The 27,902-nt window shown below is 56.1% G+C and overlaps 1 protein-coding gene across 2 annotated transcripts in view; it reads left to right on the forward strand.

Annotated features, from left to right (window-relative positions):
* The first annotated feature begins 635 nt into the window (after window positions 1–635).
* The window catches only part of KCNH6 (potassium voltage-gated channel subfamily H member 6), a 28,920-nt gene continuing 1,653 nt past the window's right edge, over window positions 636–27,902 (forward strand). Inside the window, exons 1-15 of one of the 2 annotated variants that reach the window (XM_085211067.1) lie at window positions 636–897; window positions 3,419–3,649; window positions 10,426–10,581; window positions 12,807–12,916; window positions 14,573–14,885; window positions 16,224–16,435; window positions 20,814–21,242; window positions 21,979–22,378; window positions 22,643–22,842; window positions 24,428–24,680; window positions 25,151–25,344; window positions 25,549–25,648; window positions 25,899–26,186; window positions 26,581–26,761; window positions 27,683–27,881. In XM_085211067.1, the coding sequence (XP_085067193.1) occupies window positions 822–897; window positions 3,419–3,649; window positions 10,426–10,581; window positions 12,807–12,916; window positions 14,573–14,885; window positions 16,224–16,435; window positions 20,814–21,242; window positions 21,979–22,378; window positions 22,643–22,842; window positions 24,428–24,680; window positions 25,151–25,344; window positions 25,549–25,648; window positions 25,899–26,186; window positions 26,581–26,761; window positions 27,683–27,881 (3,342 nt within the window). In that variant the 5' untranslated portion in view covers window positions 636–821. The remainder of the gene's footprint in view (window positions 898–3,418; window positions 3,650–10,425; window positions 10,582–12,806; window positions 12,917–14,572; window positions 14,886–16,223; window positions 16,436–20,813; window positions 21,243–21,978; window positions 22,379–22,642; window positions 22,843–24,427; window positions 24,681–25,150; window positions 25,345–25,548; window positions 25,649–25,898; window positions 26,187–26,580; window positions 26,762–27,682; window positions 27,882–27,902) is intronic. The other variant, XM_085211068.1, reaches the window with a different exon arrangement.

Consider the following 27,902-nt stretch of genomic DNA (forward strand, 5'->3'; position numbering starts at 1 on the left):
TCACAGAATCACCCACAGCACCCGATCGACCCTACTTCCACCACCCCAAGGACCCCAACCATCACCTCCATTACCCCCAAAAAACCCACCTCCATCATCCCAAGGACCTCACCTTTGCATCCTCAAGGACCCCACCTCCACCACCTCCATTACCCCAAAGACTCCACTTCCATCACCCCAAGAACCATGCCTCCATCACCTCCATCACCCCAAGGACCCCATCTCCATTACCTCCATTACCTTACAAACCCCACCTTCAGCATCCCCAGCACCCACCTGCTCCTCCCTCCCCCCCGCACTCCACCCCGGAGCCCCCCACGCTGCGGGGCCGACGCCGGGAAGTGCCAGGGGGTGCAGGGGGTACCAAGCGATACCGAGTGACACGTGGGGGGCACGGAGGGGTTCCGGTGAGCGGGGGGAGCAGCCCCCCATCCTCCAGCTGTTGCTGTGTGAGCCACCCCGGGCCGGGACAGCGGTGACTAAGCACTTTGGGGATTCTCCTCTCGTTATTTTATTCTCTTATTTCCCCCTTTTTCAAGCGGAGCCTCCTCCTTTATCCTTCCCCCCCCCCTCCTCCTCTCTCCTCCACCCGTCCCTCCCTCCATCCTCATCCTCCCCGGCCGCCCCCGCCCGGGGCCGGGCTGGCAGTGCGGGCGGAGGGGTTCCCCCTTCCGGCCGCCGGGAGCGCGGAGCCCCGGGCCGTGCGCTCCAGAGCTCGACCAGCCCAGGGGTGAGGCGGAGCGGGGCCGCGCCGTGCCGGGCCGTGCCGTGCCGGGCCGCCCCCGAGGGGAGTTCCGCCGCTATCGGAGCGCGTCGGGGCGATGCCGGTGCGCCGGGGCCATGTGGCCCCCCAGAACACCTACCTGGATACCATCATCCGTAAATTTGAAGGGCAAAGTGAGTAGCACCCCACCCCCCCTTGCCTCCCCCCTCGCTCCGATCCCGGTGCCGCTCCCGGTGCCCTCCCCCTCGCGGTCCCCAAACTTCGGATCGGGTGTCCCCGGGAGAATGAAGGCTCCTCCGTGACCTCCTCGGGGAAGGGGGGGTCTGGAGGGTTGGGGGAGGTGGGGGGGCAACAACCACGCACTGTGCCCGCGGTATTTATAGACAGAGCGGCGAGAGGGGACGAGCGGTCCCGGAGTGCGGGATGGGGGCACCGCGGGGAGCGCGGGTTGGGGGGGGGGGTCCTGGGGCGGTGCGGATGGGGCTCCCCCCGGTACAGCGCAGCCCGGATCGCTGCTGTTTGCCTTCAACTCCTCGGCCGTCCCTGGTGAGACGTTGCCATTTGCTGTTGCTCGGAGTAATCCCTTTATATGAATTTTTGGGGGCTGGTTTGCGTGTGAAGCGGAGCAAAGAGTTCGTGCGCATCGGGGAGCGCTGGGGGTTGCGTGGGGGGGTGGGGGGAGGCTGAGCTCACCCTGCCCGATGGGGTTGGTTTGCCCCTGTGCGTTTGTCCCTATGCAGCTGGGGACAAGGGAGCGGGGTCCCCCCGCGGCCCCCCCTTATTCTGCAGTGGGTTTATGGGACTGCGCACCTCCCAGCGCCCCGACCCTCAGCACTTTGTCCCTGCTGTCCCAGTTTGCCGCCTGGGCAGACGTCCCTGCTGGATCTGCGTTGCTGCTCTGGCAGTGAGTGACGTGACCCCGAGGAAGGGAAGCGAGAAAAACTGTGCCTGGTTCCTATCAGTCCCTGCTGGGGAGAGGCGGCTGCGGGGCAGCAGGGGCACACGATGAGCTGTGCCAGCAGGGAAGCAGCCGGGCCCCTCCAAAACATGCCCCCGCGCTGCCCTGATGGTGGAACAGGTGTTGGGGGCACCCAGCTGAGCCCCCATCACATCACCCATCCCTGCCCATGGGTGCAGTTCCCATGGGTGTGACAGTGCTGGGAGGTGCAGAGCACAATGCACCGCTCCCAGCCACGCACAATTGCATGGGCAAACCATAGATGTGGTCAGGGCAGAAAGCAAATCTGGGGCTGAAATCCCCACTAGGAGAGCTGGCTGTCTTGCTTGTCCCTATGCCAGCCCTGGGCACATCCCCTATGCCATAAATCCTGTCCTGAGCCATCATAACCCAGACACAGCCATGGGGGGAAATGGGGCTGGGTTTGGGGTCCCCTCCCCACCTTCACGTTGGGATTTGGGACCTCCTGGTCGTGGTGGTTTGTGCTGTTTGCAGTGAAAATGCCCACACCAAGACATGGCTGTTATGTATGGGGAGGGGGGTGTCAGGGTTGGGAGCCCCCAGCAAGGGGCTGACACACAACATTGTAGTGCTGGTAGCCCCACTGCTCCAGGGACCCTGAGGTGACATTAAGGGGAGCCCCATCGTGCCAGGGGGCCCCCATTCCCCACCCTGCAGCCATTTCTCCACGTTGGAGCAAAGCTGGTGCTCAGCACAGGGCTCTGGAGCACAGATGCCATTCCTGGGTAATCCAGGAGATTAATTGGGGTCTGGGCTGCGAGGCGGCCTCCAAAGGGACCCTCTGAGCTGAGCTGCTGCCGGCTCTGACCCAGGAGGGTGCCAAAGGCTGGGGGGTGCTCAGCCCTTCACATCAGCATCCACAGCCCCTCTGCTGCTGCATCCCAGCACAACCCATCCTGGTGCCCAGCACACCCCGATTATAAAAACACACACACAAAATAATAATTTTAAAAAAAAAAATCACAAATCAGGATCTCCTGTAGGAAAAGGGCTCTGTCCAGCCTGGGAACCACAAGCACAGCATCTCTATGAGACCCACAGCGTGACAGAGTCTGGCTCCAGCCCAGCGATGCGGAAGCGCCGCTCCCTGCCTCAGTGTCCCCTTTCCTCTACCTGAGCCCCAGACTTCTGCAGCACGCGGGCCACACAGCACAGCAGGTTCTGAGTTTCAGCTTCAGCCCGAAGGCACAATTATCCCATAAAACATTCGGAGAATCATTAGTATGGCAGATATCAGCCTGGCTTCCCGCAGAAGCTGAGCTCACGCCTCCTCTCACCTCTTGCCTGACTTGAGTCAGATCTGAGCTGGGTGGGAAGCGCCTGAGATGTCTCAGGTCCCTGATGAGCTCCTGGGTCGAGATGGGCTCTGCTGCTCTTCCCCATGCCCAACAGGGATGGGTTTCCCATGCATTAGACAGCAGTGAGTCCTTTTGTACAAGCAAAGTGAGGAGATTCGGGGCTGTGCAGTTTGGCATCTTAGCAAGGACCTTCCTCTGAGGGTCTCCACAGTTTCCATTTTGCACGAAATCAGAGGAATTTTCTCACAGAGCAAGCTGGTGATCGTCTCACACCTCCCACTGGGATCACTGGGGAGCCCAGCACCAGTCCTGGGGTGCCACACAGCAGATAGGCACCGAAAGTCCCACCCACAGATCGGGTACCCCAACCCCTGTGTGCCGCACACCTCAGCCCCACGCTCTCCCGTGTCCCCACAGACCGCAAATTCCTGATTGCCAACGCTCAGATGGAGAACTGTGCCATCATCTACTGCAACGACGGCTTCTGCGAGATGTTTGGTTACTCTCGTGTCGAGGTGATGCAACGGCCCTGCACCTGCGACTTCCTCACCGGCCCCGACACCACCAAGAGCTCCATTGCGCAGCTGACTCAGGCGCTGCTGGGCTCGGAGGAGTGCAAGCTGGAGATCCTCTACTACCGCAAAGACAGTAAGGGATGCTTCTGGTGCACGTGGAGGTGGGAGGTGGGGTGGGTGGTCCTGGGGGGTGTCACCCATCTCAGCTGGAAAATGAACAGTAGAGTGATTTGGGTTGGAAGAGACCTTAAATACAACCCCTTCCCCTGCGCGGGGATGGCTCCCGCTGGAGGAGCTTGCCCATCCTGGTCCCATCCAACCTGGCACTGAGCATCTCCAGGAATGGGGCATCCACTGTTCTGTTCTTTTGTTGGCTGTCTGAAGTTGGGCAGGGGTTCTGCAGGCACCAGGGCACTGGGATCACACCCAGGGCTCTGCCCCCCAGGGGTGAGAGCAGGGTGACCCCGGTAGGATGGACCCATCTGTGCCATGATTTGGGTGCTGGGACCTTAAGCAAGGGAAGGAGCCTATGGATTATTTGGGATTGGGGTTGCAAGCCTTTAGTGGTGTCTGAGAGTGATGGGAGCGCTCACAACATCCCTATGCCATGAATGAGGATCCCATGGGATGCCATGGAGGATCCTTGGATGTGGTCCCCCAATCTGTGGGATGAGGTCACTGGTTCCAGCCCAGAGCCATCCTCAGGCAGGCATCGAGCAGGATGTGGCTGTGCGTGCACAGATGGAATTACACTAAGATGAAAATGAAGCTTTGATGGAAAATACTAGTGATTAGTTCTAATACTGCAGCAAGTTAAATAAATATTTAGTGCTTGACGTTGCCAAAGAGCAGTGGCCAAGGCTGGCAGGGGAAGGAGGATTCAGGATATCAGATGCTTGTTGGAGGTAAAAAAATGTGAAGTTATTTCCCTTTTCTTCAACCTGTGACACTTCTCCATCACTTCAGATTGTGTTACTGGAGGTAGGCTTGGGAAGGGGGCTGCACCTTGCTGCTGTCAGCTCCGAGCACAGGGGATGGAGGAGAAAGCGCAGGGAAGGGGATGCACAGCAGGAACCAGGCTGCCGGCCTGCACCCAATCTCCGGGCAGGGATCTGGCTGTCCTGGCCCTAATGCCAGCCCCTATCTCCTGGTGGGGCTGCAGGCTGAAGAGGGCTGGCGAGAGCCCAGCATGGCTGGGAAGGCACGAGGGGGAGCGGACACACACCGTCCCCTGCTGCTCCCTGCAGCCGATGTGCAGCTGTGATGAGGACTGCACCTGCAGTCTGGGCAAGAGAAAAGCCCCGGCAGATGCAAGCAGCATCCCCTTCCCACCAGCACCCAGTAAGTGGGGGTGATCCTGGCCCTGTGGCTGCAGCTGGCAGCTTCCCAAAGGATTTGGGACCACGTTCCATCCATCCCCCACTGGCAGCACAATCCAGCTCCATCCTCCCCTGCTCGGAGTGCTCCCGACGTGGGATGCTCACCGCTCTGCTGTTCTTCCCCTAAGGCCATAGGAAATGCTCAGAGCTGCTTTCTTTTCTTTCTCTCTCTTTTTTTTATTAAGAAAAAAATAAAAGGGGGAGTAAAGAGAAAGAAAAAAACAAAACCACCACAACAAAGCTCAGAAGAAAGCCCTTCGTGACTATTTTTAAAACCCCACCAGCAATATGCTTTCCAATTGTCTCCCCCCAGCACTCAGCCTGCGCCCGCTCAGCCCATTATAAATGGGTCTTATCGGCAAAGAAAAAGCCTTCACATTACAGGGAGCTGCTGCTTAATTAGACCGCGGAGGCTCCGAGCCGCCCGTCCTCCTTTTCAGCGCGGCGGCACCAATCTCCAGGCTCGACCTGCTGTTTATTACTGCGGTACTCCAGGCTCTGCAGCTCGCGTGGTTGTTTCCTGGCTTTTGTGATTGCCAGAGATGATGTTATCCCCCAAAGCTGCCTGCCACGGCCCCGCCAGCAGCGCGAAGGAGGGATGGATGGAGGGGATAGGGTGCCCAGAGGGGGACGAGGTGCACGGAGGGGGTCAGGGTGCCCACGCACAGCCAGGTTCCCATATGGGGTGTTGTTTCAGGGTGTTGTTTCAGGGTGTTGTTTCAGGGTGCTGCTTTGGGGTGCGCCAGCGCATCCCTGGGGACAACAGCACTGCCCAGGACACCCACACTGTCGCTAATTATGAGAGGTGGAACGAAGGCATTAAGTGCTGGTAGGGGAAGGCAAGACCCTCCCCACCACAGCAGACCCAAAACAGCTGTGGGAAGAGAGCAGAGCCCAGCTGCAGGCTGCGATGCTTTGGCCAACGCCAGCAGCTCAGCCCCAAGTTCATTTCTGTGCAGGATGCTGCCCAGGGGTGCCCAAACCAAAGGGGTCAGGATCAGCCCCACAAAGAGCTGCCCCAGGTCAAGTCCCCACCGTGGCTGGGGCTGAACTGGCACTGAGGGATCAGGGAGGGGTGTGGGGGTCCCCAGGGCTTCCCTTGCAGGGCTGGTGGCCACAAGTGCTGGGCACAGTGACATGGCACAGCCGGAGAGGCAGCTGCGCTATGCTGTTAATCTGTGTGGATGCTTATGAATATGGAAGAGGAGACGTGAGGACGAGACAGCTGCTGGGACAGCCACCTGCTAACAGCCCTGCCATCCCCATCCCTGTCTCCGTGGTTGCTGTGACCAGAGCCCAGGGCTCATCCCCTCAAGCACCATTTGTGGCAGTTCCCTGTGGGTTTAGGGGTTGGGATCAGCCAGCGGAGTCCCTGCACTGTGCCAAAGCTGGGATTTCCCTGAGGACACAGTGTTCCCACTGAGGTGCCCTGCAGCTCCCTGTGTGGCTGGTGGCCGGGCATGCACGGCTGTGGGGTGTCACTGCAGGTGTTGTGTCCTCATGGCATGGAGCAAAGGGGATCTCTTTCATGGGACAGCACAACAAACCACAGCCCTATCCATTTGCTTTTACCAAAATGTGTGGGGTTTTGGCCACGCCGAGGTTGTTTGGTCTGTGTTTCTTTAAGGGTCGCTCTCAGCAGAGCTGAGCTGTGACCTCAGTAAGGGGACAGCCACCATAGCCTGACTCCATATGGATATGTATAAACATCCCCGGCCCTGATGACAAACACTGCTGCCCTGGAGAGCTGGCCGTGTCCCTCCTTGGCACAGCTCCTCCAGCTCTGCTTGGGGATGGCGCGATCAGGGTTCAGAGCTGGAAGGGACACAAATCCCACCTCTGCAGCTCCCTGGAGCAGATGTCCCATGAACAGAGAGATGGACCCAGAACATCTCCACCACCCTCAGGGATGTGCTGCTCTTTGAGTATCCTAAAGCAAATTTATCCCTGGGTAGGAGCAAGGCCCAGCCCTCCTGCACATCCCAGATGTTGGAATGGCTCCATCCCCATCCCTATCTCCATCCCCGTCTCCATCCCCATCTCCATCCCCATCTCCATCCCCATCCCCATCCCTATCCCCATCCCCGTCTCCATCCCCATCTCCATCCCCATCCCCATCCCTATCCCCATCCCTATCTCCATCCCCATCCCCATCCCCATCCCTATCTCCATCTCCATCCCCATCCCCATCCCTATCTCCATCCCCATCCCTATCCCCATCCCTATCTCCATCCCCATCCCCATCCCCATCTCCATCCCCATCCCCATCCCTATCTCCATCTCCATCCCCATCCCCATCCCTATCTCCATCCCCGTCTCCATCCCCATCTCCATCCCCATCCCCATCCCTATCCCCATCCCTATCTCCATCCCTATCTCCATCCTCATCTCCATCCCCATCCCTATCCCCATCTCCATTCCCATCCCCATCCCCATCCTCATCCCCATCCCCATCCCCATCTCCATCCCCATCCCCATCCCTATCTCCATCCCCATCTCCATCCCCATCCCCATCCCTATCTCCATCCCCATCTCCATCCCCATCCCTATCCCAATCTCCATCCCCATCCCCATCCCCATCTCCATCTCCATCCCCATCCCCATCCCCTCCATGCCCTTCCCACCCTTCTCCTCTGCTCCGTTATATAATGCCACTATAGATTTAGCCACTCTGCCATGAGACCCTGCAGATTAAATCTGCCGGCCGGGGGAGGGAGGGACTCAGAGCTCCCAGGGCAGATTAATAGCTCTCTTTTTTAATATTTATAACAATACTGTTTTGTGTCCAGCTCTTGGAAACCCCCATGTCCTGTTGATTAGTTTAATACCAATGATACAGACAAATGCATTAACCACTGGTGGCTGCGGAGGATAAGAGGGCTGGCGAGGGAGGGCTCCCACAATGACATTTTTAATGTTATTAAGTGCTTTTATCAAGGTCAGGAGACAGCATGGGTCGGGAAGCACAAAGCCTCCAACCCTGCAGCTTTGGGTGCTGGGGTGATGTTTGGTAAAGAAAGGTTCAATCTCAGCTCAGGGGTTTGGGGAATTAGCTGTTTTCTAGCCCATAGAAACCCATCAGGACTTGGAGGTTGACGTGCTCCAAAGCAGCATCCTCACTGACAGACAGTGGATAAATCCTTGTTTTCCAGCACAGCCATTGCTGAGGGTTCAGGTAACATTTTAAAGGAGGATCCCAAGAGCTTGTGCTGGGGAAGGGAAAATAAATTCCAGTGGAAAACCAAAGGCCAGCACTCGTTGGCCCAGTCCAACAGGAGCCCTCGGTCCCACTCCCATCCCTCTCATGGAGCAGGGCGAGGCGCAGGCGGGTTGTGAATGCCCCCAGGACTCCTTCAGGAGATCATTTGGCAGCTAGATAAAATTAGACGGATGGAGACAGATTAGCCGAACAGCTGAAGGGAAGAGACAGGCAGATGGATGGGGACAGGCGATCGAGGAACAGGGATGACAGCTTGGGGCTGGGGGCTCAGCCCACCCACACCGGACACTGCAGCAGGGCTGGGGTGTGGGATGCATCCCCACGTCCCCACGGCCCACAGACCCCAAATCTGTGAGGATTTGGCCCTGTCTCAGGGAACACACCGTGCTGTCCTCTCCATCCCCAACACCCTGTCCTCCCATTGCCACCATCCCTTGCCCGGGTCCCAGCCAGGCACCAAACTTCCAGCATGCAGGATGGATGCCAGCACCAGTTTGTGGGATCACACCAGGCTCCAGCTGTCCTCCAGCCCCAACCCCAGCCCCAGCCATGGCCCAGCTGCTCTTCATGTCCCCAGTTTTCAGCTGTTCCATGTCAGCCTGGGGTTAACCCTTCCCGTGCCATGGCTCAGGGTCTGTCTCTTCCTGGCAAAACAGAGGAGCTCAGCAGAGAAAAGGGATGCAGTGGAGCAGATCACATGAGCACAGAGCAGGATCAGGATGGCCTTGCTGGGAAAAGCGCAGAACTGACAGCTGCCAGGTTTCTGATCCTTGGGACATTGGTGATGCTTCAATATCAACTGCAGGGGAAAAAAAAACCCCAAAACTTATGTTGTAACACAGCAAAGGAAAAAGCATCACACAGCCCAACCTGCTGCAAGCAGAGCTGCAGCACCCCAGGGCTGGCACTGCATCCTCCTGCCGAGCCATGCCACCACTGTAGCACCATGCAGGACAGCTGGGCACTGCTCTGGTACCCACTCACCTTTCAGACCCCATTGAAATACCCACAAAAGGAGGGAATGGGGGCTGGCTCCTCTCCATCCCCCATTGGGCACGGTGTCCCTCCAAAATGGCTTTGTTTGCTGAAAACAACCCCCTCCTCCACCCCACCTCCCGCTTTTAAGTGGATTTCCCCTCCGTGTGGTGAACAACGATGAAATAAAGGAAGGGAGGAATAATCCCAGCTGCGGGGCCCTTTAAACGGATTGCACCGTATCCATTTCTTTCCCCTCTGTGTGTGTGTGTGTGTGTGTGCGTGCTGACGTCAGGGCAGATTTGGAAGTTGCCCGATGCCGGCCATCTGCTCCTGATTACGGGAGGCCCTGAGCTCTTTAAAATTACACGCAGCAAGGGCCCGAGCACGGCCATGTATCCCCATGCTGCTGGCCCTTCTAATCCCCCAGCCCCGTTAATCACCACGGGTGGAGGAAAGAGTGGGGCGGTTTTGCAGGGGTCGATGCAACGGTTCGAATCACCCCAGGTGCTGTTGGCAGGGTGAGGTGCGATGCTGGCACTGGGCGGTGCTGGGGCTTTGTGGTACCCCGCTGTCCTGGTGCTTCTGGGAGGTTTTGGGGGGGATTTTCAGGGGGATTTGGCCATGGGGATGTGGTCAGTGCCAACGCAACAGGAGGCGGCTCAAGGAAGGGCTCTGTATTGATTGCACTCTGGGGAGCGGCTGTTGGAGGATTTTCCATTGGAATGAAGCTTGCAAGAGTGGGAGAGCCCCTCTATACCCTCCTATTGCTGCCTGGGGAAGGGGCTGTGGGGGGTTTGGGGTCCCCCTGCTGCTTGCTGGCTGCAGCTCAGGCAGAAGCATGGAGTTGAGCTGTGCATCTTGCACAGCTCCATGCCCTGAGAGTGTCCTGGGGTCTTCCTGCAGCCCCCTCCTCACAGGTCTTCATCCCTGTGCCTCAGTTTCCCTACGCTGCCACCCACTGCCCACAGACAGGAGGCAGCCAAACGCAGCCCCCAAACTGCTTGCTGATTGCAGGGTAATTAGCGACGACTTGATTACAGTGTTTAATGAGGTTGAACAGGTACCTGGAAACTTTTGGAGTTCTTAATTACCCACTCCGTAATTGCTAGTCTAAAGTACATTAATATAAATGACTGTCTGGGATATAAAAAATAAGAGGCAGAATGCAACCCATGGGAGTGGGGCTGCAGCAGGAGACGGAGCTTTGTGCATCCTCCACTGCACACACCGGGTGCACCCAATGAGTTGAATCCATTCAAAAAGAACGTTCCACCAAAGCTTTGTGGCACGTGGGCCTCTGTGCCCCAATCTGAGCCCCTCTCTCCATGACAGCCTCATGTTTCCGGTGCCTGGTGGATGTGGTGCCGGTGAAGAACGAGGACGGCGTCGTCATCATGTTCATCCTCAACTTTGAGGACCTGGCACAGCTGATTGCCAAGAGCTCCGGCCGCAGCCTGCACCACCGCCTGTCACAGAGCTGGCGTGCAGGTAGGTGCCACCAGGACGTTGGGGACAGTGGGGACACTGGGGGTATTGGGGGCAATGGGAGCACGAGGGACGATGGGGACACTGGGGGCAGTGGGGACAGTGGGGACACAGAGTGGGAGGGTGGCATCCTCGGAGAGCTGCGTTTCTGCAAAGCCACAGCTCTGTGGGTCAGAGAAGTGATGTACCTGAAATAGGTTAAAAAAGGCTTTCATGCCCCACACCCAACCTTGGGCACAGTTTTAAGCCTTTTCCTCGCTGCCAGCCTTTCTCTATTTGATGCTGGGAGGTTTTTGAGGTCTGCTGCAGGCACTGAGGTTGGGGCAGAAGGTGCTGGCATGTGGCAGGAGTCCCGTGTGGAGGTGATGCGATGGCTGGGGGGTATTTGGTGACACCAATAGCGGGGTTGTGCTATGGGGATGTCATCACACGAGGATGGTTGTGCTGGGATGTCTCAGCTCCTCTCCAACCTGGGTTCTTCCGGAGTTTTGCAGGGCTGCTGGGGACACTGGAAAACCCAATCCCTGTTTTGGGGAAGCAAAGAGAGAGCAGTGGTGTCTCTGCAGGGAATGTGGGTACCAAAAGATGCAGATGTTGGAGCTGACCATGGGAAGGAGGGGTGTAGCACCCAAATACCCTCCTGCTGTACACTCCACTGTGCCCACCACCTATATTTTAAGCAGGCAAATAATCTCACCCTGGTCTCCATGCAAACACTGCCTGGGGTGCGGGTCGCTGCTGGGAGGTTTGGGGACGTACAGAGGCACAGTAAAGCAGCCACATGGTGTGGCACAGCAGCACCACAGTGGGGCCACTAGGGACTAAACAGGGACAGTATTGGGGCTGTGATGTGTTTTATTGTATCCACTCTCAGTGCATGTGCACAGCCTGGTGCCATGAAGGTGTCTGCGTGTGCAGCAGTGCGGATGCTGTGTGCGGGTTCGGGTTTTGGTGCATCCTCAGCACGTGGGACTTACAGACCGATGCGTGTGTGCGTATGGATATCCTGTGTGGGTGTTGCTCTGTGAAAGGATGAGGTTTATATTTTTTGATGCATCGCTCCCATGCATGAACTGCTGAGGACATCCTTACCACTGGCACCGGTGTTGCCTTGCAGCCCTTCAGCTTTCATATGCTCTCGACATATGATGCAGTCGCGTCCCATCGAACATACCCTGAGGTGTATGTTTGGTTGCAGAAGGTGTCCCAGTAGCAATGGCAGCAAATGATTCCCTGTGCATCCCCGCGGAGCTGTGCTTGGAAAGGCTGGTGCCAGCCCGGAGCGCTCTCTTGCATGGGTTTTCTGACGCTGAACTGCTCTGCAGTGTATTGGGTTAAGTGAGGGGAGGCAAATTCTGCCAACAGCAGTCAGCTCCACAATATGCTGCTTTTTCCCAGAGGATGATGCTTTTCTGGAGCTCTTGTTGCATCCCACGTCCCTTCCCTGTGCCACCAAGAGCATTGCTACTGATGGAGCAGTGAGACGAAGGGAAGCCAGCCAGAGGCTTTCCAAACGGTTCATTTAGGCTGCTGAATTGTTCATGTAGGGTGAAGCCATGCTGGCCCAAGCCTTGGAATCAGCCCAGCTCCTGGCTCTGCTACTGGGCTTCACATGGGGAAGGCTCTGGTCAGGTCACAAGCACGTTGCTGCAGCTCATGGTCTCCTCCACAGCCCAGAGCAGAAGAGGAGGAGCGGTTTTGTTTGGGACATCACACAGTGGGGGACATCGGGTCCCTCTATGGGCGCTCCAGTTCCAACCTCTTCCCCCTCTCTCCTCCTTTCGGTGCTTTCTGCAGCCCCCACCCCAGCTCCAGGCCCCAGCGAAGTGATGCTCTGCTCCCCAAGGGTCCAGCACCAAATTGCTAGAGCTACATTTTCTAACATTTTGTTTCAGTTTGATGTTTCCCCCCTCCCAAGTCCCACCGAGGAGATTTAGAGGCTCGATTTCCTCCAGGTCCAAATCCCCTAAGCAGCTTTAACCAGCTTAGAGACGCTCTGCACCTTTCCCATTGTGCACTCATGGTGGCAGGGGTCCCTGCAGCTCAGCCCTGCATTCTGCTGGCTCAGAGCACTCAGCGCTGCGTGAAAAGCAAGCGTCCCCACAGCCACCCCAAATCCTCCACCACCCATCCCCTGCCATCGTCCCAACTGCCCCACTGCAGCCATCCGTGCAGCTAGGTTACATCTGTGTCTCTTGTGTTTTGTCTGTGTTTTTCTTTTTAACAAGGTGAAGGTAGGAGGTTGAAGTTTAGTCTCCCGTCCCTCCGGCGACTCAAAGCCCAGCGGAATTCTCTGCCCACCAGTGAGTTTGATGGAGTAGCCATTGACTATGGAAAGGTAACCGCAGCCTTTGTCTGATCTCAGCCTCAGGCTAGGTCCCAGCTCTTCCTCGCTCTCCCCACCCCGCTCCTCCTCTGCTGCTGTGGCTCTTGGGCCGTACCCGGCGGTGGGGGTCCGGCACTGGGCAGCACCGGCCCTGGTGGCACTGCTTCGGTGGCATGGGAGCTGGGAGGAAAGGCTGGTTTCACAGTATTGGGGTGGTGCAGATCAGGGGACGTGTCCCCTCCTTGGAGCTGTTGGAGATGGTGCGGTGTGAGCAGGGAGCATGGCTGGCAGAGCTTGCAGGGAAAATCCTCAAAATGGCACATTTCCCAACGTCTTTCTGGCTGGGAGCAGCCTGTGCAGCTTTGGCTTCTCAGCACTCCAACAAAAGGAGGTGATGCTGTCATTGTTGATGTGATTAGATTGGTAAATATCAATGGAGCCTCTTTAGAGATTGCTTTCTTGGTGTATTCTTGGTTGTCAGAACTGCTCGAGGTACCTCTGGGCAAAGGTGTGGTGTTTTCTGAAAGCACAGGGCTGTGGCAGGAGATTTTTGCTCTGCTGAGGCATCCCCAGGCCCAAGGCTGTTGCTGTGCCAGGCGTATCCTGCATCCAGCTGCTTCCCCACGTTCCAGCTTGGATAAGGTGAAAGGTGCCGGTGAGTTTATGGCAGGTTGAAGGCATCTGTAGCTTTGGCAGATGCTCGGGGTGTGTTGATCCCACACCCCCATTGGGTACCCCTGTGTTGAAGCTGCACTGCCGCATTTCAGGTGTACATGCATGGAAGATGCTCTGCTTTGGTGGAGCTTGCTCCAAGTGGGGACAGCCCAGCAGGAGCAGGGACAGCCGGTCCCTCCGGGAACCACCTCCTAAATAAAACCTTCATTATGGCCACTGGGGACAGTGGGAAATGCTGCAGTGTGCCCTGGGCAAGCACACAAAGTCCCAACCCCTCCTGCTGGTTTGGGTGTAAACCATCCCCACCTCCTCCCCCAGGTTTCTGCTCTGGAAGGCAGTGGCTCTATGCACCCCCTGCAGAAGTTGTTAAAGGCTGTAAGGTTTTCTGGGGAAACCATTCTGTGATTCTATGAAAAAATGTTTTGCAATGGCCAAGGGGTGCTGTAGGAGCATGATTTGGTGATAGGACTTGATAGGTGAGGTTGGTGGTTGGACTTTGACGATCTTGAAGGTCTTTTCCAACCTGAGTGCTTCTATGATTTGCTATGATTCCATCTCCAGTGCTTCCTGGTGCAGAGCACATCATTCCCCACAGACAGCAGCACAGGACCCCAGGCACCCACATTCCTGAGCTGAGCTGAGCTCTGGAGAGGGAAAAGCAGAAGGTGAAATCCCAGAGGTGGAATTTGGGGTCACTTAGGAAATGAGCAGCAAACTGATCCCTAAGGCATCCCCTTCTCTTCTTGCTCTGGCTTCTCCCCAGCTGTGCAGCTACGCCTTGCAGCCTCCCCAGGGCCACCGGAGCTGCCGTGTCCCCGAGGGCTCGGTCACCCCCGCCGCAAAGCAGCCTCGGTTCTGATCCAAGCTGGAGCTGAACTGGGGGAACCGCAGCACGTCCCAGCCCCTGCCCTCCTCTTACCTCCCCAGCTCCCTCCTTCCCCCAGCACGCGAGGACTCCTTCTAATAAAACGCTTTCTCCCGGCTGTCTTAAAGCCTGGTGGTGACTCCCTGATTTTGAGGGACTTGAAGACATCGCCCAAGGAGAACTGTGTGCAGTCAGAGACCGAATCCCTCCTGGAAAAGGAGAGGAGGCCGAGCCTGGAGGCCGACCCCACCCTACAACACCCGATCCCGAAACAAGAGCCTCCCTCGCTGGGCCCTCGAGGGTCGTATTCTGCGTGGGGTTTCATTCGGTCTCGCCCCGGGGGCAGCTTCCACAGCCTCCGCAGGGTCTCCTCCTTGGACAACTTTGAGGCTGCGAGGTCTGAGTTCCAGAGAAAATTCAGGGAAAGGAGGGCAAACTCAGGTAGGGGAAAAACCCCGGAGTTTTCGGTCCTACTGCGATGGGGAGCGATGGCCCCAGGGGCCACCGGCACATCTTGGGGGGGGAGGTCTCTTGCCCTGCACTGCTTTTTCCTCTGCAAAATGGAGATAAATTGGAGTTTTCCACCTCAAATCCGCTGCTCTCGATGTGCTTCCCCACATAGGCAGATCCTGCTCGTTGGGTAGAGCCACTCGTGGTGCTGTGCGCGCGTTGCGAGGCCGTGTGAGGTTGTGTGTGGCCGTCCCAAATGAAGGCATCTCAGTGCCGTCCTCTTGTTCTTGTAGACATAATGATATACGTAAGGTGGAGGTCAATCAAGAGAAGCCTCAATAAGTGGGGATGAAGAGGGATCAATGTGCGGTGTTTGGCTGGAGAAAATGGGGTGGGGGATCGTGATCCTGAAATAGACCCAAGTTATGGACCCTGGGAGGGACGCAATGTAGAGGGAGGGAAGAGTCTGAGTGGAAGGGAGGAGAGGGGTGGCACATTGGGCACCTTCCCAATGTCTTCAGGCACTTCCTGCCCACTGCATCTCTTGGGTCAGTGTCAGTATAAGGGATAGAAGGGGTAGAAAACTGAAAAAATAACCCAGCCCTGCCCACAGGGGATAGAAGGGGTGAGACACACTGGTTATGGTGCTTGGGGATGCTTCTGAGCCCCCAGGTGCCCGTTACACATCATGTGCCCATTACGCATCACTAAGAGCCAGACCACAAGCTGGTGGTGATAATACAGGCAGGAAAGTTGGATGGGAAGAGGCTTGCTCCCAGCCCCAGTGCAGCTCTTCTTTGGGCAAGATGCCTGGAGCCTGAGAGTGGGGATATATCTTGGTGGGGGCCATCTTGATGGGGACACCAACCTCCTGGTTCCATTGAGTGGCCAAGAACCCAGGCACTGTTTGTGAACTGTGCTGGTCATGATTGAGTTATGCACAAGGAGGAGACTCACCTCCCACTTCAACTGCTTTCATGCATCCTTCACTGGTGGGTCTCACTGGGACCACTTCCTAACACCACGTTCTTTAGAGGTAGCAAAGCTCATCGGGTGCCTCTGTATTTGGGCATCTGCTCTGAACCTTTTGAAGGAGGTTTAATGATGAAAAATGGGTGATGTGTCTAAAAGCAGCCCCCTCTTGGGCATCTTGGGTTGGACATCCTATACCAGAAGCCACCCTGAAGAATTATGGCCTGGTTGGTGCCATCTGATAGTACCTCATGATCGTCCTGCACCATAAATGAGGTGCAGAAATAGAGTTAGGGCTCTGCGAGTCACCTCTTGCTCTCTCCACCCTCCTCAACGCTCCTCTCCATCCTATTTCAGAGGCTTCCCATGTGAAACCCAACCCTCCAAACTCCACCTCAGACTCAGACCTCATGAAGTACCGCACCATCAGCCAGATCCCCCAGTTCACGCTCAACTTTGTGGAGTTCAATCTGGAGAAGCACCGCTCGGGCTCCACCACGGAGATTGAGATCATTGCACCCCACAAAGTGACAGAGCGCACACAGAACGTCACCGAGAAGGTCACACAGGTATGTGGTAGTGGGATGCCACCAAGGCAACGGTGCTGGTGCTGCCAGCAGGATGCAATCCTGGCCACTCCTGAGGGTTTTGGAGGAGAGGGCCACTTCTCCACCACCATCCCAGCATTTAATTTTTGTCCCTTCCTCCAAATGGTTGAAGTATTTCTTCCTGAATTGGTATTAATGGGTAATTTGTGGTTGGGGGGACATGGGTATGAACTGCTGGTGGTGTGATAGTGGTTGTGAAGGGGACACACATGTGGCTCAGGTGCCCCCAGGGTCCCACTATCTACTGTGCACTCAGTGGGGATCCCACCCTGGGAGCACAAATGGCCACGCCAAGGGCCACACGATCCCTTGGGAGACAGCAGGTGGCACTGCACTGTCACCCAACTGGACACACGTGGCTCTGCACTGTCACCAACACGTGTAGCACTGAGCTGTCAATGCAAGGGATGCACATGGCACTGCTCTGTCACCATGAGGGACACACATGGCACTGCCCTGTCCCCATGGGGACTAAGCAAAGGTGGCCCTGGCAAAGCAGTGAGGACCAACCCTGGCTGTCACCTGCCATAGTGCCCATGACCTGGGAGCAGAGAGGACATTGCTCACAGCCACTTCCCCTCTTTCTAAGCATAGGAAGGGAAATGTTTTTTAAATCGCTGTTGGAAAATAATGACTTTGATGCAGCATGAGGATTTAAAGCCCAAGGGAGATGCCAGGCCAGGATGTGAGCAAGGAGAGGGGCATAACAGTATGTGTGCAAGGTGTTACTGCATCCCACAGTTCTGGTTGGGAGCTCCTACCAGTAGGGAAACTGAGGCATGGGAGAGCCATGATATACAAGGTATATTCAAGGGCACCTCCTGTCATTCCTAGGAGCATCTGAAGGCAAATTTAATGAAAATGCAGCCATATGAGCCCAGAAAAACCTTTAGGTTTGGCAGCTATCTCCATCAGAGCCAGGTGCTCTGCAGGACTTTTGTCCCAGAAGCTCTGCATCTTGGCTGCAGCAAACCCTTCTACCCTCCACCTATGGTGGACAGGTTCTCCCCAAATAGCACGGGACAATTTTTAGGCTTGTTCCCTCCCAGCTTGAGCCCTTCAGTCCCAAACCTTTTGATCACAAGGATCAGCCCCAAATCCTGCAGCAGGACAGCAAGTGGCCTCCATGTCCCCACTCTGGGGGACACCCGCACACCAGGGAGCACTGGGATGATGTTGGCATGGCAGCACTGGCTGCTGCTCGATGCAGGGTCGTTAGCTGGCAGCAGGGTGATGGGATCGGAGCTGACGGGTTGTGGCTGCAGGCGGGCACAGGGTCGTGTGGTGCAGCTATGCAGCACCCAAAAAGGTCAATCTTCCCTTCTCCCATTTTCAGGCAGGAGATGGATGGGATGGGATGGGATGGGATGGGATGGGATGGGATGGGATGGGATGGGATGGGATGGGATGGGATGGGATGGATCTCTCTTCCCCATTGCATCTCCCCATGGCCCCAGGAGGGAGGTTCATCCTGCCCATCCTCACCCCAGTGTCCCCTGTACCTCCACCAAGCCGCAGCTCCATACTGCTGGCCACTAAATAATTCACAGCGAAGCAGAGACAGCAGCAAGAAACAGCATCTAAAAATACTGGCTGGCAGCGGCGAGAGGCAGACAGTGGCTGATCTGAGCACAGCAAGTGGGAGGAAGGGCTGGCCACAAGTGCAACAAGTTTGCCAAGCTCAGGCTGGAGGCTGGAGGCACTCCGGGATGCAGCAAGGTCACTGCCACCAGGATGGGATCTCTCTTGTGGGTGGCATCTCTCTGGGTCCCCCCAAGGTGCTGCTGGGATGGATGGTGGTGGAGGTGGGCAGGAGGGTGATGGGGTGCTGAGCTGCATCAGGATTTGTGCCAAGAGGCAAACAGCAGGGAGGGAGGGTCAGTGCCTGCCTGCAGCCAGCCTGCCCACTCTGTTTGCTTGAGGGCCTCTTGGTGGCACTGTCATGTCCCCCTTCAGCACCATGTCCCCCTTCCCATTCCCTCATGGGGCAAAGAGAAGAGGAAGAGGGTTTGGCAGTTGGACCCTGAGCCCCACCAAGTGCCAGCAGTGAGCTGGGTCAGCCATGGTGATCAGGGCCCCCTCCTCTATCACTCACAGTCCACACAGCCCCACTGCCTTCTCCCTCTTCCTTCTCCTCCCTCCCATGTACACCTTGCTCACTCAGCACCCCACACCCCACACCATGAGCACGGCTGCAGCTGAAGCCAGTAAGTGCAGGGGAACAGGGACAAGGCAATGGGGGACTCCTGATGCTGCCACCCACTGAGTCCCCAAACAACCAAGAGGTGTCACCTGCAGCTCTCTGGGGCAATGCTGCAAGCACTCCCTGCCTCTGGGTTGCCTTAGATGCTCTTTGGAGGTTGTTTTTTTTTCCTTTATCTGCCTCAAATCTTTGTGCTTGTAGTTGTTTTTTTTGCTTGTTTGTTTGTTTTTTTTAATGATTCTTGCGTGGAAAACAACAGGGTTTGACCCACTCTTGCTCCAGCTTCATGAGCAGGGTGCCAGCAGCAGAATGTACAGCAGGCACAGGGAGCACAAACATTCAAGATGCTCACATCTGGGACTAGCCCCCAGCCAGGCAGGATGGGAGATTCAGCTCCAAGGGTGGGAGCACTGCTGCAATTCCCAGACACAAGGCGTAGGAGCCCATCTCACATCCACATGACACACCTCTCAGTTTGGGGGCCAGGCATTTAGCAGCATCACCTTGTCCCTGCCAGAACCGCTCCCCAAACCCACGCAGCGATTCATTCCCTACCACAACGATTGCATTTCAGTCACTTTTTCCTATCCCTCCCTCTCCGTCCACCAGCGACGTCGGCGGCTCCCGTGGCCCCATTGGCGCTCTCATCCCCACGGGGGCATTGATTGGGTTTGATTAATCCACACTGGGCTCCCAAATGCCCTTTGCAGCCGCATGCCTCCCGCCCGCCCGGCCAAGCGCGTGCGTGCATACGCGGGTGATGCCGTGGCCCCGGTCCTGCACCCGCCGTGCCGGTCGCTGCTTGGGCGTATGGGGCTGGGGACCCCCATGGGGGACAGCCGGGCTTCACGGAGGGTCAGCTGCCATCTGGGGAGACGAGCGAGCCGCAGGAAGGTAGGAGCTGGAGTTTTCCCAAGGGTTGTGGGATCGAGGAGAGGCTGGTGGTGGTGGGATGATGCACTGGGTTCCAGTAATGGGAGCCTGTGGGTGGTCCTTGTGGCCTTGAAGGAGATAGGTGTCAGTGCAGGAGGGGTCAAGCCCTTCTTCTGGAGATGATGCTAGATTTGTGGCAGTGCCCGTCACCATCGTCTCGGAGCACATGGGGCTCCTGGTGGGTTGTGGGACGTGCATGGGTCCTTCTCCCTCCTCAGGGGTAGGTATCACACCCATTTTGCTTGGGTCTCCATGCAGGGATGCCTTTCACCCTCCTCCATTAGTGACACAGGTGGCTGGCGCCATGGGAACACTCAGGGAAACAGAGTGGCATGGGCAGGAAGGGAGGACCTGGCTACAAATAACCCTCTTCATGCCATCATCTCTCAGCTTCTAAAGCAGAAAGCCCCAGCCTTCTCAGTTCTCAGCACCTTGCCTTGTGTCCCCACGGTGGCTGGGGGAGGTGGTCCTGGACAGGGGGAGCTGGAACACGTGGGGACTCACCTGTGCTGTAGGACCATGTGCCCGTGAGGAAAGGTGGCTCCAGAACACGTGACAATGCAGAAGGCTAGCTGTACTTGTGAACTGGTGTGTGCCCCTCAGTGGTTGTAGGTTGCCCCTCCCTGGGGATGCTCAGATGGGCACTGCCCAAGGCCAGGCTTCACTGCTGGTAGCACCAGCTGTCCCCTCTGCTTGGAGGACAGCTGTCCCCGAGAGACATCAAGGGAAGGTCTGTGCTGGGGCCAAGAAAGGCATTGTAGAGGGCTTGCAGGTTGCGTAACATTCCACCACGCTCGGGACCACAGCCATGGGTCTGCATCTCCAGGCTTTTTGTCCCCAGATCACTCTGGCAGGGACACCTAGCAGCTCCTGAGCTGGTGGCTCAGAGATGAGAACGCAAGGAAGCATGGCATGATGCACTGCCAATGTGGTAGGGTCTGATGGTACAACATGGATAAATGTCTTCCCCAAGAGTCCTCCAGCCATCAGAGCTAGCAAGGGAGCCGGGCAGACCTTGGTATCAGGCACAGAGGCCACTTTACCTTGTGGTGTCCTGGATAGACATAGATGAGGGTAACTGAAGTGGTTGTAGTAAACCCACTGTATGCTCTATGCTGCCCCACTGGCACATGGGAGCCCCTCATGACTTTGTCCAAGCTCTGTCCTGCTCTCCACATCCTTCTCATACCCATCTCCTGGCAGGTGCTCTCCCTGGGGGCTGATGTCCTCCCTGAATACAAGCTCCAGGCACCACGCATCCACCGATGGACCATTCTGCACTACAGTCCGTTCAAGGCCGTGTGGGATTGGCTCATCTTGCTGCTGGTCATCTATACGGCTGTCTTCACTCCATACTCAGCCGCCTTCCTGCTCAATGAGGAACAGGTGGAGGAGAAGCATTGGAACTGCAGCTACTCCTGTGACCCACTCAACATCATCGACCTCATTGTGGACATCATGTTCATCGTGGACATTGTCATCAATTTCCGCACCACCTACGTCAACATCAACGACGAGGTGGTGAGCCACCCGGGCAAGATTGCCATCCACTACTTCAAGGGCTGGTTCCTCATTGACATGGTGGCTGCCATCCCCTTTGACCTGCTCATCTTCCGCTCCGGCTCTGACGAGGTCAGGAGAAGACTCATGAAGGGATGGGAGAAGGATTTCTGGGGGAGAGAGAGGGGAATATGCATGGGTTAATGCAAGCAATGGATGACTACCTGCAAAGAGAGGGATGGTTGGTCAGAGGGATGGGCAAGAAAGTTATTACAGGTTTTTATTAAGCAGATGGGATCTGGATTTTTATCTCCAAAGGCTCAGATAGCCATACAGATCTTACTGTGTGTGTTAAGATAGTGTCCAATCGAACCCATTCCCCCTACAGGGGAGACAGCCTGGGGCTGACCCAACACAGAAGGCTGGGAGTTCATTGTAGGGATTGGCCTACACTGTCAGCGAGGATGAATTTTGGGTTATGTTTCCAACCAGACTCAAAATTCAGGCAATAGAATGGGCCTGTTGTTACCATGGTATTTGGAGGTTCCACCTCATCTTGGAGCCTGTGGGACAGGGTGAAAGGCAATTGTTTTTGGAGCAATGCAAGGTGAGAACTTGTCAGAAAACATGGGATTGGCCTTGTCTCCTCTCATTTGCTCACCTGTAGTCCCAGGGCTCATTTCCATTACAGTCAGTGGAGGGAAACTGCCCACTTTGTGACACGATATGGCCTATCTCAGGTATCACCCCCAGGACGAGGTGATGCATGCTCTAGAAGTGCCTTTTTGTCCTTAAGAGGTAGCAGGCCTATACTGGAGGCATTCCTTTAGCCAAACTGGTCCCTGAGGTTTCTCTCCTCTCCCTGCAGACCACCACCCTCATCGGTCTCCTGAAAACCGCCCGGCTGCTGCGCCTGGTCCGTGTGGCCCGCAAGCTGGACCGCTACTCCGAGTATGGAGCAGCTGTGCTCTTCCTGCTCATGTGCACCTTTGCCCTCATCGCCCACTGGCTGGCGTGCATCTGGTACGCCATCGGCAATGTGGAGCGGCCCTACATGGAGCACAAGATCGGCTGGCTGGACAACCTGGGTGACCAGATCGGCAAGCGCTACAATGACAGTGACCTCTCCTCTGGGCCATCCATCAAGGATAAATATGTCACTGCCCTCTACTTCACCTTCAGCAGCCTCACCAGCGTGGGCTTTGGCAACGTGTCGCCCAACACCAACTCTGAGAAGATCTTCTCCATCTGCGTCATGCTCATCGGCTGTGAGTGCCTGGCCCTGGAGGTTGGAGGGGCAGCTGTGGGACACCAGGCTGTCACACGTGGGGATTTAGGAGTGGATCTCCCTCCATCTGTGCCTCTTCTGCACAGATAAATGGATGAGGAGATAGATAGAAATACAGGTTTTGGAAACCTGCTGGTTCCAGATCCACGGTACATACGGGTTTTGGAAATCTGCTGTTTGTAGGTCCGCGGTGGTTGGATATGCATCTCCCCACATCCCTCTGAGTCCTGCCCTCTCGTTGTAGCTCTGATGTACGCCAGCATCTTCGGCAACGTCTCTGCCATCATCCAGCGCCTCTACTCGGGCACGGCTCGCTATCACACACAGATGCTGCGAGTGAAGGAGTTCATCCGCTTCCATCAGATACCAAATCCGCTGCGCCAGCGCCTGGAGGAGTATTTCCAGCATGCTTGGTCCTACACCAATGGCATCGACATGAACGCGGTGAGTGTCATGCAGGGAGGCCCTACATTTGTGCAGAACCTTGTCCTGAAGTTACAGAGTCCACCTTTGGGTCCACCCAAATGTGTCTGCTCTTTTGACCAGGATGGAGAGGAGATTTGGGAGGGTGAAGAGAGTCTGTCAGCCCATTCTCCCCTATTCTCCCCTTTTCTCCTTCTCCCTCCATCTTTCCATTCCTCCAGCTGTTTCCTGGGACCATGAGAGTATTTCTTGGCTGCAGAGCAGTGTTGGAGGAGCTCAGAGCACCACCAGCACCAAGCCCTTTCGGAACAGTTTCTGCTGGTGCTGCAGAGCCACGGAGCCGGGATCGATCCAGCTCCTCTCCACACTGCCGGTTGCTAAGCAAAGTGCATCCCGCTCTCAGCGTCAGGGAAAGGAGGGCATTTAAATAAACCTCGATCCATTTTAATTAGAGCTTGGAGAGGCAGCTGTTCGTTAGCAAAGAGGGGATCAATGGGGGAGCAGCACTGGAGAGGCACAGTGGCTCTGAGCCTAGCAGGGAGGGTTGGACAGAGCTGAGGCACCACCACAGGGTCTGGAACCCAGAGTGGCACTGGGGAAACAGTACTCAACTCATGGCCTTAGGGTCCCAGGCACAAATGTTCTGCCTTGGCCAGCTGCAAGGAGAGAGGGGTAAGCACTAGATTTGTGTGAATTCAGCCCCTGCTGCCTCAATAAACTGGGCAGCGCAGGGGGTCTTGCTGCTGGGAGACCTGGGGGCCACCTTTTACCCACAGAGGAGGCACCCTGGGCTGGACATCAGTGGCAAAAACAGGAAGCAAAGCCACGGCACCCTGCCAAGCACAGGTTCTGGCTGAGTGCAAACCCAGGTCACAAATCCCCTGTGCTGAGTTAAGCCTGCGGCTTGGACGTGCTGCTGCTCACACCAGTTCCTGCTGGATGCTGCTAAGACACAACACAGCCTGATCAATCATGCCACATCCCAATCGATGCGTTCGCCCCTGATTTCCCAGCAGGGAAATGAAGGGGGCCGTGCAGCACTGCCAGCACATGCAATTGTGATGGAACCGAGAGCAAGCTGTGCTCACCAACCCCTGCTGGACTGTCCCATGTTGTGAATTTTACCTTGATCTCACCTTCAGGTTCAGCATTTGTTCAAGGAGAGGTATTTGCCATGGGTATATTTAGCTGTTGCTGCGCACAACTGGCCTGTGCTGCTTCTTGGCATTCAGGCAGGTGCTGTTTAATTAGGACAGCACCTCGTTACCAGTTTGCGCTCTCATTTAGCTGAGATTAGTTTGGGTGGAAAGATGAAAGGGGATATGCAACCAGTGGGTATAAATAGATTGATCTGGTTATCATTATTATTTATTGCTTGGGAGTGCTCTCATCCTTGGTCACATGTGGTGACAAGCCGGGGATAGGCAAGCAGCAGTCCACCAAAGGAAGATCAGCTTTTGGATTCAGCTTCTTGGGCTTTTGGCTCCCTATTTGGCTGCAACATGCCGCCCCACATGCCACCCATCCTGCCTGTGCCTCAAGGTAGCCAGGACTGTGGCATCCTGGGGACAGTGGTGTGACCACATCCCTCCGTTGCTCGCTGCAGGTGCTGAAGGGCTTCCCTGACTGCCTGCAAGCAGACATCTGCCTCCACCTCAACCGCACGCTGCTGCAGAACTGCAAGGCTTTCCGAGGAGCCAGCAAAGGCTGCCTGCGTGCCCTGGCCATGAAGTTCAAGACGACCCATGCACCGCCTGGAGACACCCTGGTGCACTATGGAGATGTCCTCACCACCCTCTACTTCATCTCCCGGGGTTCCATTGAGATCCTCAAGGAAGACATTGTGGTTGCCATCTTAGGTGGAAAAGTCCTTCCTTGTGGGAGGGCAAGGGGTGAAGGGTGATGGATGAAGGGCAATGGGAAATGGACAAAGAGTGTTAAATAAAGGGTGGTGAACAGTGGACAGAGGGTGGCAGATGAAGGGGGAAGGACTTCTTCAAGTCCTGGAGAAATTAAAGTTGTTTGTTCTTGATCATCTCACTGGTCACTGTACTAGTGGTCATGGGATGGAGGATTCTCTTTAAATGCTGGGGAAAGACCCCAAAAGACTGAAGATAGTAGGGCATGGCTCAGCAGTCCCCAGTGGTCACCAATGACCCACTGCTCTGCTCATTCTCCCCATCAGCAGTGGCTTTCATGGTGGAATCCCCTACTCCACTGTCAGGGTTTCTGAGCACCCACTTGTCCATGAGCCCCCATGCAAAACTCCTGGTCCAGTGGAGTTGGGATGGGCACCTACCTATCCTTAACAAGCTGTCTCTTTGCCCAGGGAAGAATGACATCTTTGGGGAGCCCATCAGCCTCTATGCCCGTCCAGGGAAGTCGAACGCCGATGTGAGGGCCCTGACCTACTGTGACTTGCACAAGATCCAGCGGGAGGATCTGCTGGAGGTCTTGGACATGTACCCAGCCTTCTCTGACAACTTCTGGAGCAACTTAGAGATCACTTTCAACCTGCGAGATGTGAGTGCCAATGTTGTCCCAGGGATGGATGCAGTCAACACCTTAAATTTGGCAAGTGGCAGAGCTGAAGTGAGGATGCCAACCTGTGCTCCTCATTCCATTTGGTGATGAATTGATCAACAGCCACGTTTCCCAGCCCACTCCATGAGTTTGTGGTTTCCCATGGGCACCCTTGTCTTGCTGACCAGTTTCTCTGTCCCTCAGGCAGACAGTGTTCCCCGCACACCGCTCAGTGAGGAGTATGACTGCACCTACCGGCGTGTGCGCCGACGCAAGCACTCTCTTTGTCAGCCCAACAAGCCTGGTGAGTCCTTTCCTGCTTGCCTCACCTCCTCACCATCCCGCACTATTCCCAGCATCGTGTCAGCTCTGCAAACCAAAGCATCAGCAGAGTTAGAGAGGGGGATTACCATTCAATCACTGCTCTGGTTGGCACCCCAAAGCAGTGCCTCCATACTTGGGATGCTCCGGCCCTACAAGTACCTTTCAGGGAATGTGGACTGATTTTGTCACGTGTGCTGTTCCCCTGATTAACCTGTTGTGCTGCCCCACAGACCCAGACACGGGCACCTCTGATGCAGAGCAGTATCACACCTACTCAGAGCTCACCAACCCGCAGGATCCGCTGAGTAAGGACCAGTGGGATGACGTGGGCAGCAGCACCACCCCTTGTTCCCAGACCAGTGACGATGAGGCCAAGCCTGGCAGCCCCACAAAAGCTGAGCCCTTCCCCCTGTCCAAAAAGGATGACTTTGCCCTACCAGCACTCAGCCTCATCACCGCCAGCGCCAGTGGCACAGAGGTCAGCAAGCAGGCGGCAGAGAGCAGCCAGTCCTATGCAGGTACCCACATCTGCAGTTGGAAGGATGGGGCTGAGGGATGCTTGGGCATGGTGGCCTCACCTTGGGGCAGAGCTACACAACTCATAGATTTGAGAGGAATCATGCTGCTGGCCAATGGTCTTTGCTGCCTTTTGTCCACAACAGTGTTTGCTCTGTGCCTACAATGCCCTGAGGTTTCACCTCATCCCTGGGGACATCTTTGGATTTCCCCCGGGGGAAATTGGTGTGTTGGGTACCAGTGTGATGAACTGCTCACGAGCACTTTGGGCGCTAGGGTGGTGGACTCTCCCATGTATGTCAGAGTGGTGGCTTTCCATGAGCACATTGGGCGGTGGAGCATCGACAGAATGGGAGATGCAAGTCAGAGGTGCTGAGGGGTCTTCTCTTCTTCCAGCCACCCCCTTGGACATCCCCAATATGTTCACCTTCTGGGAGGATCAAAGGCCAAACCATCACCCGGAGCCCCTGCAGCATGTCTCCTTGGTGCACAGCTCACGGGACATCCCCCTGCACAGCGACTACAGACCAGGGCAGATCGAGTCCAGGCTGGAGCTCCTGCAGGCCCAGCTCAGCAGGTAGGCAGGTCCTTGGGGTGCAGGGTTGGGGAGAACCTGGGGGGGGGTGCTCTGGGTCATCACCTTCTGCTCTACAGGGGTGGCTGCACCAGGCTGTGTGTGCAGCAGATTCCATCTCCAGAACCCCTGGGACACCACAGTCCTTGGGGAGGAGATGGGAGTGCTTTGCAAATACAGCAGCTTCTCAAACTGCAAGTCTCACTGCAGTCATGCATCTCTGCTGTCCCACCAGCCCTGGCATCTGCTGTTCTTTTTGAGTAAAAAGGAAGAACCCGCACCTGAGACACAGCTTTAAAGGCCCCAGGCAGCACCTACACAAATAGATGGCACTCCAATCCACGGTGCTGCATGTATTAAACTCATTTCACTATTGTAACCATGTGTGTATTTTGATGTCTCACTAAGGTGCCAGCCTCAGCGGGGGGGGGGGGGGGGGCGGATCTCCCACCCACTCAGTGCTGCCAGGGCTATTGCCTTCAATGAGGGCCAAGCCCACTTCTGCCAGAGCTGCTCATTTCCCCCAAGGTTAGGACAAGGCAGAAGGAAGGCACTTACTCATTTTTACATTTTCTTCTATTACAGAGTTCAGAAAGGCTGGCACTAGCCCATCTTGCTCCCATCTGTCAGCACAGACAGCTGGCCTGAAGAGCTGGTCCAGTTAAAACTAACTATCGCATTTTCCCCACCTCTGGTGTAGTTTTAACTTCCCTGTTCCAGATCTTGGTTTGGCAACACAAAAAATTAGGCAGGGAAAGACTTTGTGGCAGGAGAGAGGCAGTAGGACCAAAAATCTAAAAGTTTCCCTGAACAGCACCAGACAACCCAGCATCATCCCCAGGCAGCCAAGTCAACACTTCCTCCTGCACAGGGTCTGGCTCTTGCAGGATGCACTGTGCTAACACCAAGCTGCTCTGTCCTCAGGCTGGAGTCCAGGATGTCGTCAGACATTAATATAATCCTCCAGCTTCTGCAGCGCCAGCTGTCCCAAGTGCCGCCCGCATACAGCCCCATTTCACCATCCTCTCACAACCTGGCCATGTATGGCATCATCCCACGGAGCCTGGAGCCGCTCACTCCATGTGCACCCCTGGAGGATGAGCAGCGGATGGCCCCAGGGCAGGTAAGGTCACCCTTCGTGGCT

Source organism: Meleagris gallopavo, chromosome 29 (genome assembly GCF_905368555.1).
Source record: "Meleagris gallopavo chromosome 29, MGAL_WU_HG_1.1, whole genome shotgun sequence".
In the NCBI taxonomy this organism is placed as follows: Eukaryota; Metazoa; Chordata; class Aves; order Galliformes; family Phasianidae; genus Meleagris; species Meleagris gallopavo.